The 19,049-nt window shown below is 37.5% G+C and overlaps 1 protein-coding gene and 1 pseudogene across 1 annotated transcript in view; both read right to left on the bottom strand.

Annotated features, from left to right (window-relative positions):
• On the bottom strand, positions 1-3,830 carry LOC101013173 (annotated as a pseudogene).
• Positions 3,831-14,011: 10,181 nt separating this feature from the next.
• Positions 14,012-19,049, bottom strand: part of LOC110741431 (histone-arginine methyltransferase CARM1-like) — a 64,547-nt gene continuing 59,509 nt past the window's right edge. The window contains exon 6 of the mRNA XM_021927518.2: positions 14,012-18,975. Coding sequence (XP_021783210.1) covers positions 18,877-18,975 — 99 coding nt within the window. The 3' untranslated portion in view covers positions 14,012-18,876. The remainder of the gene's footprint in view (positions 18,976-19,049) is intronic.

Here is a 19,049-nt window from a genome sequence, read left to right on the forward strand (position 1 = left end):
ATATATACACACACACACATACACACACACACATATATATATATAAAGAGATTATGAGAAAATGGCACACACAATCATGGAGGCTGAGAAGCCCCTCAACCTACTGTCTGCAAGCTGGAGGCCCAGGAAAGCCAGTGGTGTGATTCAAGTTCAACTCCCAAGGCTTGAGAACTAGGGGAGCTGATGGTATACATCCCAGGCCAAGGGCAGGGGAAGACCATGTCCCAGTTCAAGCAGGCAGGCAGGCAGAAGTTCCTTCTTCCTCTACCTTTTTGTTCTTTCAAGCTCTCAACAGATTGGATTATTCCCACCCACATTGGGGAGGGCAATTTACTTTATTAAATTCAACTGATTCAAATGCTAATATCATCTGGAAATACCCTTGTAGACACATCCAGAAATAAAGTTTATTCTGGACACCCCTAGTGCAGTCAAGTTGACACATAAAATTAACCATCTCAATGAAGGACATGCTTTGAGGTCCTTTCTAATTTACAAATACTAAAGTTACGTAATTTCCCCCATAAAATGCAATAAATGAACACTTTAATAAATAAGCTCCTTTCATTCTTTAATAATTCTGTAGCTACAGGTTGGAATAATTAGTAAAGTTACAAAATTTCTTGACTGGAATAAACACAACCCTACATTACATCATTTTTATAGTAACATTTACTTAAGCATTTACTTGAATTTTCAAAACTAAGGTGAAGATGATGAATAGAAATTTTTAATATGAGGGGAGTTGTTGCTTGCATGGAGGTGCATCCTCTGAGTGATCTATAAAAAGTCAGTTATTTCTCCACACCTACCTCGTAGCATATATCTGTACCAAATTTTTACTTCAGCAAAATTAGAAATTCATAAACCTCACAGATCTTCAGGATTGTTCAAAGATAGGAAATAATACCAATTTGTGAATCTTTAAAAGTCAGAAGTTTCATCTCTTATGCCGGCTTTTATGTATTGATAATGGCTTCCGAGAACATGGGGCTGAGAAGGATGGCAAGGCCTCATCAAGTCTCAGGAGGAAAAAGTGCTAGGACAGATTATGCATGTCTGCCCTTAGTGTGGGTGGAGCAGAGGCAGAAGCCATTATGTATGTATTTCTGCAATCTAGGGTTTATATTTTCTGCCTGCCATGCTTGAAAGGCAATTAGAACATTGTCATGTCTGATTCTATAATTCTAGTTACTGTTAGGATCAATTTATTTATTTAATCAATGTACATTTATTGAGTACCTTCAATGTATGAGGCATACTGTTAGGCAACACGGGTAATAAAAAGATGAATTGGACCCAGATCCAACCAGTAAAGAACTTAAGTCTGATAGAAGAGAAAGATGTGTGCATGATTAAATGCTGCAAGATAGGACTAGATAAGGGGAGGGACTGCAGGATATGTCAAAGGTGGGAAAGGTATCTTTAGTGAGTGTGGAAGGAGTCAGCAAGGCACACTGGGGAGGGTGTATTAGAAGTGAGTCTTGTAGTGATGTAAGATTGTTCATGTGGATAGAAGGGGAAGATTATTTCAGACTGAGGGGCCAGAATGAGCAAAAGCACCAGCGTGGAAAGTTTTAAGCTCTGGATGGCTGCCTGACTGATGAGAATATGTAGCTGCTATTTATTCCAGTTCTCCCTACAGAATGAGCAGGTTGCCTGGTGGACTTCATTAGACTGGTGTGCTGATGTGACATCCACTTTTGTAAGAGTTGTTTGGGCCCGGGGAAAACCTGCTCTTTAGAGAGATCATCTTTCATGACCATTTGACATGTGACATATAACAAATGTCTTAAAGAAAAGGAGAGGCCTCACTGCCGTCTCACACTGTACATTTTTATTGTAAACCTAAGAGAAACTGACAAAGGCACCATCTTTATTCTCTTAACTACATACAGACTCATCAACTATTACTGCCAGTGAAGAACATTCCTGACATCATATTATATTCAACAACATGAAGAAGGCAAAAATTTCTTAACACATTGCTGAGCTAGAAAGTCGCTGCTGATTTGTTGAAAATGTTTGCAAAAATAGATTGAAATTGTAAATAGAGGATCACTCCTAACATGCTCTTATCTCAGTCATATGTATTGCATACATATAAACATGAGGTAGGATTTTGTTAAATTTCTTTTTTTAACTGTATTTTTATTTTTAATGTTCAGAATGTGTAATATAAGGGCCAGATCTTCCTCCTGGACTCAATTTTAAACATTCTTGATTGGTTGGTGAGGTCATTAGGGATACTTTTTCTTGTCTAATTTGGTTTCTGGGACAGCTTTGTTCAGGTCCTCAATGGTCATCTGATCAAATGGAATTAAGTTCTTCTCCTCCTTCTGTTTCTCATATTCTACAATCCTGGCCTTTGAGAGAGACACCCACTCAGCAGCATACACCTGGGTGGCATATTTATCCTCTGGCATGGGAACCTTCAGGGCATTAAACTTCTTCTCAAAGTCATCCACCAAGCCTGCCTTGGCTACATGGTCCTTGTAGTAAGCCCAGTTGATAGCTGGTGGATTCTCAGGTAACGTAGCCAACCTGGAGGTGAGGGTCTCATTCCAGGATTTCAGGGAATTAGCAATGGCCTTTTGGTTCTGGGGTATGATCTCTGCAAAAGCTACCCAGTCAGTGGTTTTTAGAGCAAGTTTTCACCCAACCATCTTGGGATCCTTCACCAACCCTGGCTGCCCACAGTCCACAGGCTAAATTTCTTTAAAAATACTTCTAAAATTAAAGTAATGTTGTTTGTTTTGCTATAATAGTAATAAAGAGAAACCCACAATTAAAAGAAATTTAATCTTCAGGCACATGAAGAAAATTATAAAGAGCTAGTCTAAGAAGCACTAAGAAATATACTCTTCAGTAAAGTTAGTATGCAAATTTTAGAGTTAGAAAAAAAATTAAATAAACTGAAACACCCTTGTAAAGTTTAGAATGCACAGATCATGAAGTATGAACTGGGATGCTGATAAACTTTACAGGCCTTCATTTTACTTATTGCTTGGCTTGTTACTGTCTTCTAAGCAAACCTAAAACAGAGAAAGTGACACTGAAGTGGTTAAGTTCTAGCCAGACCCAAAGCTATAAGCAAGCAAGTTTTGTTTTCATGTCCTCTCCTTCTCCTCCTTTCCTCTTTCCCCTTTCCTATTCCCTGGAGCTTATAGGGGCAGCCCTAAATCTATATTTACCCACTATATTTAGTATGTTTGATTATGCACAGCCTGAATTCAGATCCAAGACGATGATCCAGATTTTTGTTCATCAAAAGAACTTTTTTTCTTTTCTGTAGATTTATAGCAAAGCCTAAGCACTGATTTATTTTTCTGCTACTCAATAGGCTTATCTTGCCTGGGGCCCTTGCCCTTACTTCTGTCTTCTGGTAAGGCTCTGCTTGTGCATCTGCCCATGCTGGCTTCTTTTTGACATTTAGGCCTCTATCAGGTGCCACCTCTTGGAACAGACCTCCTCCACCAATCCTCCAATCCTTCAATCCTGGCCTTGACACTTTATAGCTTATTCCTTTTTCACTTCCCTATAATTCCTTTATGTAATCATTTTTAAACAAGTTTTTATGTAATTTAAAAAATTTACACAGTAAAATTCACCCTTTTTAATGTATAGTTCTTTGGGTTTTGACAAAGCATATAGCTATGTGTTGCCACCTCTACAATCACGATATGGAAAAGTTCTATCGCTCACCCCTAAAATTTTCGCATACCTCTTTAGAGCCAACCCTTCCAAAAACCCCACCTCTGTTCTATTTTTGTTTGTTTTTGAGACAGGCTCTTGCTCTGTCACTCAGGCTGCAGTGCAGTGGCACAATCTCTGCTCATTGCAACCTCCACCTCCCAGGCTCAAGTGATCCTCCAGCCTCAGTACCCCGAGTAGTTGGGACTACAGTTGCAGACCACCATGCCCGGCTAATTTTTATATTTTTTGTAGAGATGGGGTTTTGCCATGTAGCTCTGATCTGTTTTCTTATCTATAATGTTGCTTTTTCCACAGTGGCATAGAAATAGAATCTAATAGTATGTAGCCTTTTGAATCTGGCTTCTTTCACTGAGTATAATGTAGTGATATTGTTACACATATCAGTATTCCATTCCTTATTATTATCATTATTATTCCATTGTATGAATGAACTACAGTTTGTTTGTTTATTCTCTTTTTTTTGAGACGGAGTCTCGCTCTGTCACCCGGGCTGGAGTGCAGTGGCTGGATCTCAGCTCACTGCAAGCTCCGCCTCCCGGGTTCACGCCATTCTCCTGCCTCAGCCTCCAGAGTAGCTGGGACTACAGGCGCCCGCCACCTCGCCCAACTAGTTTTTTGTATTTTTAGTAGAGACGGGGTTTCACCGTGTTATCCAGGATGGTCTCGATCTCCTGACCTCGTGATCTGCCCGTCTCGGCCTCCCAAAGTGCTAGGATTACAGGCTTGAGCCACCACGCCCGGCCTGTTTATTCTCTATTTAAGAGACATTTTAGTTGTTTCCAGGTTTGGTGATTACAAATAAAGCTGCAATAAACATTCAAATATACTTTTCACTGTTAATGCAAGTTTTCATTTCACTAAGGTAAATATCAAGGAGTGAGAATTGCCAGGTCACATGGTAAGTGAATGCTTAATTACATCAGAAGCTATGAAATGGTTTTCCTAAGTGATAGTGCCATGTTGTATTCCCACCAGCAATAAATGAGAATTCCAGTAGTTCTACATATTTGTCAGCATTTAGCATTGTCAGATTCTTATATTTTAGCCACCTAATAGTTGTGTAGTGGTATCTCATCATGATTTTAATTTAAATTTCCCTCATGACTAATGATGCCAAACATCTTTTCATGTGCTTATTTGCTATTGTACGGAACTTTTTTTTTCTGGTAAAGTAGTTGTTCAAATCTTTTGCCTTTATCATTACTTTTTAAATTGAGTTTTCTTATTACTGGGCCTTCAGGCAGAATTATATCACAAGTTCTTTTAATATTCTAGATTTTTTTTTCAGGTTTGTGATTTCCAAATAGTTGTACCCAGTGTGTGACTTGTCTTTTCATTTTCTTAGTGTGTCTTTCCAAGGTTATGAGTTCTTAATTTTGAAGTATTATCATTTTTCTCTGAGTTTTTGCGATCATATGTAAGAAATTTTTGTCTAACTTGAGGCCACAAAGATTTTGGTTTTTTTCCTAGAAATTTTATGCTTTTAGGTTTTATATTTTAACCTATGATTTATTTTAATTTTTGTAGATGCTATGAGATATGGATTAAAGTTTATTTTTAAAAATCACATACTGATATCCAATGATTCCAGCATTTTTGAAAGACTAACTCTTCTCCATTGAATTATCTGCAACTCCCAAAAACCAACTGACCATGTATGTTAGGGTCTGTCTTTGATCTAATCCATCCTATTGACCTACACATCTACCCTTTCATGAGTACTGCACAGCCTCAATTACTGTAGTTTTATAGTAAGTAATGAAATCAGGTAGATATTACCCTTCATCCTTTTCAGAAAACTTATCACCATCTGAAATTATCCCATGTGCTTAGCTTTTTAAATTTCTTTTTGAGATAGGGACTTGCTCTGCCACCCACGCTGGAGTGCAGTGGTATGATCAGGGCTCACTGCAGCCTCAATCTCCTAGGCTTAAGTGATTTTTCCTACCTCAGTCTCCTGAGTAGCTAGGACTACAAGTGTGCACCACCATGACTGGCTGGGTTTTGTTTGTTTGTTTGTTTTTTGTTTTGGTAGAGATGGGGTCTTGCCATGTTGCCCAGGCTGGTCTCAAACTCCTGAAATCAAGCGATTCTCCCACCTTGGCATCCCAAAATGCTAGGATTACAGGCATCAGCCACCTTGCCCAGCCTACTTTTAAAAAAATTTCTGTTGGGAGACATCAAACCATGAGACTCTCTAGAACCACGGGACCAGGGAGTTTGTTTCTATCTCATTCTCTGTTCTACTTCAGCACCAAGAACAGTACCTGACACACCATAATTGTTTAATAAATTAGTTGAAAGAAAGAAGAGAAGTTAAGAAATAATTAAGTTGAGGAAATTAAGGGAACTTAATATTTTGGAAAAGGAAGGATCAAATTATTTTGTGAGAGCTATTAATGTAGTAATAGAGGTTTGCTGTGGTGCTAGCCTGGAAGATTAAATGCTCTTTTGGCCATGATATTGTGATCATAAGCTTATTTCTTTGGGGACCCATGAGGAGCTCTTTGGGGCCACATTCATTCACTCATTCATCAGACATTTATCCAGCAGCTTTGTGTAACACTGTGTTACAAAGGGCAGTGACAAGGTCTTGTCTCAAAGTATTAGGGGTCCCAGACAAGTTAAACAATAACTGAGACCAACTGCATCCAGATGCCATAAAAGTGATGTTTATGCAGGGGTCTTTGAGTGATGTGGGAGAGGCATCTAACTCAGCCTTGGGAAAAGCTTTGCAGAAGAGGCCATGCTTGATGAAGTTTTCAAGTTTCAATAGGAAACTTTGAGCCCCACCTTCCCTTCAAATGGTTCACTCTGTAACAATGTACCACAGGTTTCTTCTTGTATTCTAAAGGACCACCAGCTGTTTCTGGATTTGGGTCACTGGGGGTGGTTGTTTTACAGATTAACTCTGAAACTCTGCTCTAGGTCTCCCAATAAATGCTCCCTTAGCACCCTTTCCTTCTCCTTCATATCACTTATTGCAATTATGATAATTAATTATGCATCAAGCTATTTGATACCTACTTCCCTCCCACTACGATATGAGTTTCCTGGAGGCAGAGATTGAATCTGTCCCAATCTGCTACATTGCTGCTGCCTGACATAGTGAATGGCCCAGCCAGGTCTTGTGCAGAGCCTGAATGATGAAGCGCTAGTCTCAAAACTCTTGTAAAATCTGCCAGGTTACCTGAGAGCTTGTCCTCTCTGATGAAGTGTTTTTGTCCTCTTGCTCAGTTTTAGGAACAACTGTTAGCTACTCTTTTATTTTCAAATTACTTTAAAATAATTAATTTTCAAAACAAAGGTTTCCACCCCACCAAGGAAAAATAGAAACTTTCACATTTTATGCAATGGTGGACGTTTGTGCCTTTAGTAATAAATTTGCTGATCTTGAGATGTTTCTAGTATGTAAATAATGCCCAGATGGCATGCTCTTGCATGTCGGTAGTGTTTACAGTGCCTTAAAAATGGTAGAACAAAAAACAAATGGAGAAAAAGTTATTTTGGTGCTAAATTACCAACAATTTCTCTGGGTTACACCATTTATTTTAGTTCTTCCCAACACACACACATGCTTCCTCTCAGATGCTGTAATAGCAAACTGGCATTGAACTGGCAGTGGGAGTGGTCTGGAGAAGGGCATTACCATTGTTGAACACTTAACTGAGCACCTATTGTATGCTAAGCACTTTTCTAATATTCTGTCATTTAGTCCCCATCTCCACTGAGGATGCTGAGGTCTAGACATCAGGAAAGGGATGGTGAAGAAATATAGTCAAGATCTGGAATTCTCAGGGAATTAAGTACCCTCCTCTGCTTCTGTCTGTCAGCTGCTGAGTAAGAGGCAAGGGAAAAGGAAAGTCATGTGCCCTTCATTCAACAGCCAGTCTGTTTTGATTGAGCTGTGGCCATCTTGAATTATCCTCAGACCTTACAATCTCTCACTATGACCTTATGGTCACTGTTTGTGCCTTCACACAAGGGAGGTGTTGGCCCTGGCCAGGATCTCTCTGGGTGGTTTTTTGGTAAAAGCCTTGTTCTTGTAAGATAAAGCAGAGGTGGGACTCAAGAGTTAATAGTTTACATGGTTCTTGTATTCAAAAGGCGAGTTTTCTAAAACCTTCTAAGTAGTCACATTCTTTTTCAAATCCCAAATGATTCTGTTTGGAATAAACTACAAATCATCATCTATTTACCATATGGAGAGAGTTGGAAAGCAGAGAACAGGAAGAAAAAGGAGGAAGAAAAAAAATTAGCATTTATTGAGCACTAATTCTGTGAACTGTTAGGTACTTGGGCATGTTATGTAAATTCTTGCAATCCTAGTGAGGTATATGCTTTTTATCTCATTATACAGATAAAAACACTGAGGCCTACATAGGTTACATAATTTGCCTCAAATTGGTCTGCATGTTAGTGAGTAGTCAGCTTGTTCTCTCTGAGGCCCAAACCTGTACCCTTTGCTTTACATGGCATGATTGTGTTAAGGACCGATGAAAGCAAGGACACCTCCCTTCCCTCAGAATTAAAGACATGATCTGTATCTCTAATGGGCAAGGAGTTTCAAAGATTCACACTGTATGTGACAACTGGTATACAATATATTACATTGTAGCTTTGCCCTTTTTTTTTTTCCTTTCCTGCTTCAAGGTCAAAATCTCTCATTTTCTTATCTCTGCTAAAGAATTATTGGTTTGGTTTCCTGAGTTTCCTCTTTGCTTCAAGTTTTTCAATACTACAGAGATATGATTCTTTGACTAATAGCCTTTGGGAGACATTATGAGGAAAAAGTCTCTTTTTAATAAGGAAATCAAGAGTAACAGTGTCCAGTGGTTTTATTTGTGTGGTTGATTTCATGTGTGGATTTTTAATTGGCTCATATTTGAACAGGTGTCTAAGGATGGGGAGTTTTTTTTTCTGGAAACATTTATTGTATTCATCTCACTGTGGCAAGTTCCTTGTATCAGATGAAATCTGCATAGCTTTTAAAGAGAGGAATGTCCTGACTTATGTGAGCTACACATCCAATGAGTCTCAAAAAAAATGTAACTTAAACGAATTCATGTTTTAGGTGTATTGAAATAACTGCTACATAAAGTGAATGAAAGTCAGACTATCTTTGAATCCCACATTTTACAGATGAGAAAACCAAATGCCAGGGAGAGAAACTTGCTTTGCCTGAGGTCACACAGCTCATTATAGCTCAGCTGGAGAACTGAGCTCACTTGGAACTGGAGGACATTATAGCTCACTTTGTAGGACTCTCTAGTGTCTTTGTTTCAGTATCAGATTGTTATGTATTGAATTCTGTTTAAGGGATCATAAAACATTCAACTCCATACAGGCGCCAAGTCTCCTCAGAGAGGAAGAGAACTAGTATATACTTTCTTTTCCTCTTAGGAAAGATAGAGTTATTCTGTTCCTCTTTACCTGGTCATGGAGTGATTAAGATTTTATAAACGTAGGTGTAAAATGCATGGGAAGATTTCTTACCTAAAGAAAGGATTCTTTAAGTCAAGGATGTTCTCAGATCTGAAGCCTGTTTGGTTCACCAGCGCCACGATCTGAATGTCATAGCTCTGTCTGCATTACAGAGAAAACCACATCTCACAAGACTGGTTAGCTACTCATGTACATATAAGGCATCTTTCATATATGCCTACTTCATAAGGGTTTTGAGAGTAGGTGTTTGGCATCTTATATATGTACATGTGCATTTATTTGGAAGCCATTAGTATTTGTAGAGGCAATTCAAAGTCTTGTTTATTCATTAGAAGAATTTGATAGCTATAATTTCTTGATCTAAAAATTACAAAGGTAATGGTACTTCTGGTTGATCAAAGCACATTTTTGGGAAGGGGTGGAGTAGAGAAGCTTTATCAACATCAATGACAGAAAATGGCTTTAAGTAACAGAGATGCTTTATATGTCATCATTGAAGTTCCAAAACAATCTCAATCATGGAAGGACTGGGTGAGCTAAAATTTCAAACTGATGTAAAACAGCCTAACAGCAAACAGATGTGATTGATTTTAAGAGGCCTCAGATGAAGGCTCATGCAATTACAGTGAGAGGAATTGGCTGTTGTGAATAAATAACATTCTTGGTGACTAATCTGAAGGAGTTATGTTTGTAGGATTTTATTAGTCATTCTTAATAATACATATATTTCTGCTGATTATAAAAATGTTACATATTCACTGTAGAAAAATTGAAAAATAGAGAAAATATAAGGAAAATAATCTGTAATAATAGATTCTTTCAGCTAGTATATTTTCCTTCTATTTTTCTCTCTGTATACTTATAGATGTAAATGTTTAATAAAATGATGCTTAAGTACTGCTTTATATATTTCTTCTTTTATTTGACATAAGCGTTTATCCTATATAATTCTTGAAAATGTATTTTTCAATTATATGAATTACATAATTCATATGAATTATATGAATTTATAGCTCTATTTAATAATTTCCCATTGCTGAATATTTATATTTTTGTAATATATTATTACTTATAATAACAAACACTGAATTCTTTACAGAAATGTGGTAAAGGACATTCTTGCAATATATCTTTATGTCCTACCTACAATTATTTACTGGAATAAATTAGAGGTTGACTCACAAGGCTAAAGCATATTAATGTATTTATAATTCCCAAAACTAATTGCTAAAATATCTTCCAGAAAGGGTACCAAATTACTTCCTCACCTACAAAGCATGTAAGTGCCATTTTTTTTTAAGAGACAGCTGTCACTCTTGCGGAGGCTGGAGTGCAGTGGCATGATTACAGCTCACTGCAGTCTCAAACTCCTGGGATCACATGATCTTCCCGCCTCACCTGCCCAATAGCTACCCATGTTGCCCAGGCTGGTTTTGAACTCCTGGCCTCAAGCAATCTTCTTGCCTAGGTTCCCCAAAACATTGGGACTACAGGTGTGAGTCACCATGCCCAATGTGAAAGTGCTAATGTTATCACACCTTCCAAATCCTTAATATTTAAATATTTGGAGTTAAAATATTGTGGATTTTAAATTTCCTTTATTAAGCATCTTTTTTAAATTTCAGAAATTAATGAGTGATATAAAGTCCTCTATTCGCACTTCCACATTGTCATTGCCAGTAGAAGCCTGAATAGCCTTAAATATAATGTCATATCCTGTAAAACCAGTAACTTAAGTTCTTGATTTTATTGGGACCAGGCAAACTGGAAGGAAAACATAGCTACATGTTTAAAAATCAAGACTATATCCTTTGATCCTTTTTTAACTCAGCTAATTGGCTCAGAACATTGTTTTAAAATTTTTCTTCTATGATAACTACATCCAATACTTCACTACATTTTTGATACCTGAAGGTAGATTCAAGGGGAACTAGATATTGTGACAATGAGCTCATTAGAAGAGGTTCAAACCTTGCTGGAATCATAGAAAGACTGAGATATCAGCCTGGTAAATAAGTAAGGGAGAGACATACCTACCCTTTTTGCTAAATGAAAGACATCTTAACAATGTCTGAAGTAATTAAAGTAGAACTCCAAGTAGGAATTGAGTACTCTGACGTATGAGTGGATGTGTGTATTTATGGATGCACATATGAACCAGGTTAGTCACAGGAACTGCATGGTTCTTGTTGTGGTTGGGATGAACAGTCAATAGATTTTTGTTATGGGGTCTTCGGCAAGGCTTTTTTTTCAGAATAGGATGTACGATAATGTAGCTACTTCACACTCACTTTTTACAACCCACTCCTCTTTGCACACTATCAAAATCCTATCTTCTCTGATGGAAGGAAAAAGAGGGAGCAGTCTGGGGTCAGTCTGGGCTTTGAAAAGTTGAGATTTGTGGTTAAAGCCCTTTAGTGTGTGGCGGGGGAGATTGGGGGTGCAGTGAAAGAATAGTCAGGTTCACTGATTTTATAGTGATTCACCTGATCAAGGAGAATGTGTCTTATTTAAAATTTCAGGAAAATAATACACTTTAATAGCAGTGTCATGCTAATGCCAAGATACCCAGAAGGTCAACCCCAAACTCAACAATTAAAGTGTAATGTTTATGGAATGTTCCTAAAGCAACCAATAATGAATAATCTAAAACTGTGTCTACAGAACTTTTAATAACTATTAGTTCTTTTGAACCAGTTATTTGAAAATGTGCATTTTTAAAACCCTAGTTCCTTGCCGCACTTAGTTATTTTAAACCGTATAGAGACAGAGCAGGTGGGTTAAGTGGGAACATATCTTAGTTCAAGGATTGAATACAAAACCATCGCTTTGTATACCAGCATTTCTTTTGCAATATCCAAGAATAAATTGGAAACTTGGGAACAACATATGCAGAACATGTCTTTCCAGAGAGTATGGTAATTCATGATAATTTCCTCTTACAGAAAACAGAAGATGAAATAGTGGGATAGGCTTAGTTCTGACCATCAAAAAATAATGGATGGAGAAATACGTGGCAGGAAGCTGGGAAAAAATTACCCAAGTCACCGAGGAGTCACTGATACATAAAGAAATGAAAGCCTCTGCAGGCATGGACTCTAGACCAGTGTTCTTCAAAGGGGTTGAGTTTTCCCCCAGAGAGAACGTGGGATGACACATTGGAGTGTGGAAGAAAATGCTGAACTATTAAAAATTTTTTTCGTAGTTATGATGGACTGAATTGTGTCCTTCCAAAACATATGCGCAAGGTCTACCTACCAGTAGCTATGAATGTTACCTTGTTTGGAAATAGGGTTTTGCACCTGTAACCAAGTTCACAAGAGGCCATACTGAATTTGAAGAGATTCTAAATTCCATGGCTGTCCACATAAGAAGAAGAGAGGACACAGAGATACATGCAGGAAAGACAGCCATGTGAAGACAGAAGCAGAGACTGGAGCCATGCAGCTCCAAGGAATTCCAGGGACTGCAAGGCACCATAAGAAGCTGAAAAGCAAAGGGCAGCTTCTTCCTTTCATCTTTCAAAGGAAATGTGACCCTGCTGACACTTTACAGTATTTCTGTCAAAAATTCAGTGTTTATCATTATAAGTAATAATACATTATAAAAATATGAATATTCAACAATGGGAAATTATTAAATAGTGCTATATATTCATATAATGCCATTGAAAACTACATTTTCAATAATTATGACATAGGATAGATACTTGCTTATGTCAAATAAAAGAAGGAATATATGAAGCAATACTTAGGCATCATTTTGTTAAACATTTACATCTGTAAGTACACAGAGAAAAAAATAGAAGAAAATATAATAGCTGAAAGAATCTATTATCATTATGGTTAGATTCAATAAGACTCTAATCATATTTTAACTAATATGGTGCAACATTAGTGAGTTAAATACCAGCCATGTGATAGGCACATGGGTCAGAGCTAGAAGAATATGAGTAACATTGTAGAACAAAAAAATGTCATCTAAAGCTGCACTAGCACATTCTATTACTTCACTGTGCCGAGTAATGCACAATAGTTTCTTCCATAATTCCTTCTGATGCAGATGACCACATATATAACTATGGAGAGGTTTTATTTTATGTGATGTCCAAGGTAAAACTGTTTAACAATGACCATTAGAAATAGCAATGATTGCAGTGACGCTTCCTATGCTTTAATTCTTTGATCAGCATTTCTTCTAGGTTTATAAACTATAAAGCTCATCAAACTCTCCAAACCAAATCCCTTGGCAAATCTGGGTACAGCAGGCCTTCACAGGGATCCAAAAATTTTAAATAATGTTTCAAAATATTTCTCTACAAGTGGCTGAGCTAGATCCAAAAATCAGCCTATATTTATTTTTCAATGCATCCTTTGATTTCTATTTTTGTATGTCTTACAAAATATATAATATATGAGTTTCTATATATGCTTATGTACACATAGATCTGTCTATGTATGTGTATATATATATATGTGGATAGATATATATAGCATATCTGTATACACATGTGTGTGTGTGTGTGTGTGTGTGTGTGTGTGTGTATTTAGAGAGAAACTATTTAGTTCTGGGCTTTCTATTATTATTACTGTAGTACATGCACATAATTAAAAGAGTATTGGGCTGGGCACGGTGGCTCACACCTGTAATCCCAGCACTTTGGGAGGCCAAGGTGGGCGGATCACGAGGTCAGGAGATCAAAACCATCCTGGCTAACATGGTGAAACCCCGTCTCTACTAAAAAAATATTTAAAAAGTAGCCAGGCATGGTGGTGGGCACCTGTAGTCCCAGTTACTTGGGAGGCTGAGGCAGGAGAATGGCGTGAACCCAGCAGGCGGAGCTTGCAGTGAGCTGAGATCACACCACTACACTCCAGCCTGGGTGACAGAGGGAGACTCCGTCTCAACAACAACAACAACAACAACAAAAGATAAATATTGGTATACTTGGGGAAGACATACATAAAGTGTTTTTATTCATAGGTGCAGATGATCAAAAAACTTTAAAGACCATTTCTACAACTTTCAGTATATAAATTTCATAAAGTTAATGAAAACACTAGGTTCTATTTTATTGCTCGAGCAATAAAATGAATGACAGCTCCAGAATGATGGGAGACTGTCAAAAATAAAATGTTAATAGTACAATCATAAATGGACCTGATGGGGAAGAAAAGGGCAGTTATTGTCATACCTGTGAGGTTGCATAGGGAACTCTCCTAGGAGTTCAGAGTTTAAAAGAATATTTGACAATAAGGTAGGGGGAGATTCTATCCAAAGCAGTACAAAGGGACAGCACCTTACTGAAAAAGAATGAAAACACTGACATTCACGAAGTGCAGAGGCTTTTAGAAAATACCAAGGAAAACAAGGATTTCAAACCCAAAATATCTGAAGAGAGATACTAAGAATAAGGATGAGAATAAAGGAAGAGGAATTGGAATTAAGATTTACTGTGGGCTTACTGTGTGTTAATCACAAATACTATCTTATCTCTTTTAATATTTGTAAAAGTCTGATGAGACAAGGATTACAAATACTACTTTATAGGTGATGGATGAGGTGAGGAAACTGGGATGTTAGATTCATTAACCTGACCAAGATCACTCCAGTACCAACCAGTATATAGAAGAGACTGAACAGAACCAGCACATAGCAGACTCCAAACTGTGGTCTCTTTACTACATAAGGGTGCTAACCTACTAAGATTAAAAACTTCCTCCCTTCCTTTCTTCCTTTGCAAAGCATTACATGGCCATATTTTAGCTGCTTCTTTCAATTGTGCTAGACTAAGTTCTTAGTGAGAGACGGATATCAGCTGATGACGCCTTCACTCAGTTAGTAATTCCACAATATTTCTGGGTGTCTGAAATATATTAAGTAAAGAGGGATACACCATAGAATAAGACTCAATCTCTCTTCTCAGGCAGCTCACATACAGAAAATTACAGCAATAAATAGGTGCTCTAACAGAGGTACTACAGGGCTGTAGGAGCCATGGGCAGGAGTGTGAAGTAGATGGTTTGCCTCCTTCTTACCTTTTAAGAAGGGTAGAAAAAATATTACCCATGAGGATGAAACACAAGGTATGTCAGAAGAAAAGTAATAGAAGAATAAGATGATTTAAATTCACTCACAAAATTATACACTAAGAAACTGTAAAAACATAAATATCTGAAAGAAAAATAATGTTATCCTGGTTTGCAAAAAGCAGAAAAGACAAAGTCCAAAATTCCAGGCAGATGTTGGCTATTGCTCCTTTGTGCTTTCCTTTTTTTTTTTTTCCCCAGAACTGGTCATTAAACAGATGGTTGATAAAGATTTAGAAAGAAAGTAGTAACTTTCAGGATGAACATGGCATAAGTCAGCATTTTCCACTTTTCCTTCTGGAAGCTATCCAAAAACAAGGAGAATCGAAATATTCTGCAGATGGCAAACCTCATTTTCTGTAAAACTAGGAGAAGGAGATAATCTGCAGTCTTCGACATATGTGTAAGGGCTGTAAAAGCAGTCAGGATTGGTTATTAGTCATGTGGGAAAAGGTGCAAAAGAAGTGCAAAGAGGGACAAAAGAGCCCAGCGGCAGCACATCTTAGCACCTGAAAATAAGAAGCATTTTTCTGAAATGCAAAAGGTATATTCCTTGTTTGTAACATCTTGTGCAGGAACTGGGGTGAGCAGAGCTTTGGGCAGAAATGCTCCTGGAACTGGAGCATGGTGGAACTACCTAAAGAATACAAGAGGAGCCATTGTTGCAGGAAGTAGTGTGATTCTGTGGCAACCTAGAAGAAGAAGAAGTTTGAGTTGAGAAAAACCGATAGCATGAAAACTGTCACATCTTCTTCTGCCACAGAAACTTCCTCCTGTAAATAACTGCCCAGAAAAGTCCTATAATTTGATGAACAATAACATCAAAACAACAAGCACGAGAGAGGTGATCAGGAAAAAAAGCAGAAAAAAGTAGTAAAATTTACAAACACATGAAAAACGTGTATCAGTAAAATGATGCCATGGCACATATAAAAAAGTGAGCAAATATTTTCTCACGATTTTTGAAACATAATGAAGTCTTCACCTGTATGAAGGAAGCAATAACTTTCATGAAGGAAGATCATGATGCAGACGGAAGGGAACAAGAAGGATCTTAATGTGCAGATACGGAAATGTCTTTGAGAAGTATTGCTAAATGAAAAAGGACGTAGAAAGCAGATACAGAATATTACTATTTAGGTATAAAAGCAGTGAGGAGGAAATAAATAAGAAAGTAGATTCTTACCTTTACAGTGTTTTGTAATTTTATATCTAAAATGAAACTCTGAGAGGATATGCAAGAAATAATAACTGAGGCTACATGATGGGGGAAGAGGAGGGGCCCAAATGAGGTTAAGGAGATAGAAAGTCATGATAATTAGAGATCTAGCTCAGTTTCACTACAATAAAAGCGATGTCCAATTAGTTTCATTTCCTTTTTTTTTTGGCAGAGTTATTGGACTGGGCTATGAGAGTGAAGTCAGAAATTAAGTTTATTTAGATATCATATTCCAAAAAGGTCATATTATATTTCTTTCTGACCTAGATGGAGAAATGTGGCCTGGGAATGAATACAGGTGAGTGGATTTTGAGCTACTTCCATGACCAAAGCCAAAAGGTGTGAAGAAAGCTGAATACATGCAAACTTTGAAGAAAGATTACATCCTTGGCTTTTTTCTACTTAATATTTTTTAAATCTAAATTTGCCTATTAAATCTGCAAAAGATAAAATGGTAGGAATCACTAATATGCTAAAAACTTTAAAAGAAATAATCCACTGGCTCTAGTAAAGATCCAAAAACGATAGATAATTGAATGAGTGGAATAAATACAAAAACCTGTACCGAAGTTGAAAAAGACCAGCTGCATACTAGGAAAAGGGAGAAATGTGATTTGAAAGTCAATCATGCAAAAATACACTTCTTGTGTTTAATTGACTATACACTCAAGTAAAATGGATCCCAAACTTAAAAATATATTACTGTGATTAAAAACAGAAATAGTTACTATTGCTCTGATCCCAGCATTTATCAGAACACATATGCTGTCGTCCTGTAATTAGTTCTGAAGAAATGTTTTAAAAGGGGACACTGATAACCAGGGTATTTCAGAGGGGGAGAACTTAGAATTTCAAGCTATTTCAAAATCACTCTTATGGGAGGGAGGAGTTGAGGATGTTAGCTTAAAGACAGGTAGGCTAGAAGGACATTTGGTAAAACTCTCCAAATATTTGAACAATTGCCATTTAGAGGTTACAGCCAACTTACTTTGTTCGAGTTCAGAAACACAACTAAGATCAATAAGTGGAATTTATAGAAAGTAAGATATAGAATCAACAGCAAGGATAATTTTTTAATAATTGGAGATGTTGAAAATGGGGGACATTAATAGCCAAGGACCATATGAAGCATAACCTAACCTTACCAAAACTTAAATACAAACCAAACAAGATGCTACTGTAAAAAAATATTTTTGGGTCTATCAGACTGACACAAATCACAGAGATGGATAACATGAAGTTTAGGAAAAGATGTAGAGAAATGAACATGCTTATTTATTGCTGGTGCAAGGGGAAACTGGTGCAACCACTGAGAAAAGTAGTATCTATCAGAGCATAACAGGTACATACTGTGATTCAGCATTTCCATTTCTAGGCATCTCATTTGAAAACACTCATGTCACTGTACACACTGTGTGTTCCAAGATGTTCAGTGCGGAATTTGTTGCAATGCCAAAATAATTGAAAGCAACCTGAATCAGTCAATCAGAGATTTTTTTTAAAAAAAAATCATAGTACAACCATGCTCTGGACTATTATGCATGTATTAAAAAGAACAAAAAAAATCTATCTGTGCAGATTCAGGACTTATTACTAAGTAAAAATTAAGTTGCAGACTTCTAGTGTAACTTGTACAAACAAGTCCCACCATGATGTTCTTTACCGGCACATCACGGAAAAATCACCTGAAAGTATACAAATCAAAACTGTCACATCAGAGGTGCGGGGTGAGGTGTGGGACTGGAGAAGGATTCTATACACTTGTGTAGTTTTGAGTTATATGTATGTTAGATTTTTGTAATTAAAGAAATAAAGACTTCCAAAATGAAAGAGTTAGTTTGTGAGGTGGTGAGCTCTTTGTCACAGGAGTATTCAAGCACAGACCTTTCTCTGCTTAATAGTTTTGAAATAAAAATTTGACTGTTACATCTGCAAAAGATAAAATAGAAGGAAGAGTGGGAGGTAGCGAGGAAAGAAAGTTGAATAAGATGACCTCTGAGTACCCTTGATACCCTGAAGGTCTTGGAACCACTCCTCTACTCTTCCATCCTCTAACTCACACAGCAGAGTTCCAACAAGGTGAAATAGGACATTGAAAAAATGAGAGATAAATCGAGGTAAATCTTGCAGATAACTCATGAAATCCATTTCCACAGAGTCCTTCCTGACACTATATGCTGCCTCTGGAATGCTTTTCTCCCCTGTATACAGATCAATTTTATTGTACTAAATTTGGGGGTATGTGGCCAGACCGACCGATGTAAGTCAGTCCAGGAAGCTGACACAAGGTTTAAACACTTGATCATTCAAGCCTTGGCAAGTACTCCTGTGAGCTGCTGGATTTCCTTCCTTCCTCCACGGTCAGGCGGAGAACACTGCCTTTGAGTTATGTGAAGCTCCTCTTCCTTACCACACACATTGCTCAGGCAGGCCTCTGGAAAGCTTGCTGTCCGTTTGTACATGCTGGAGTCTCAGGGGCCCGCCGGCTTCTTCCTGCTCCCAGACCTCAATGCCCAGGAAAAAGAGGTGAAAACATATCTGTACTTTCCTGCTTACCGTTTATTGGCTACAAACAGCAT

This window comes from Papio anubis, chromosome 13, assembly GCF_008728515.1.
Source record: "Papio anubis isolate 15944 chromosome 13, Panubis1.0, whole genome shotgun sequence".
NCBI classification, from domain to species: Eukaryota; Metazoa; Chordata; class Mammalia; order Primates; family Cercopithecidae; genus Papio; species Papio anubis.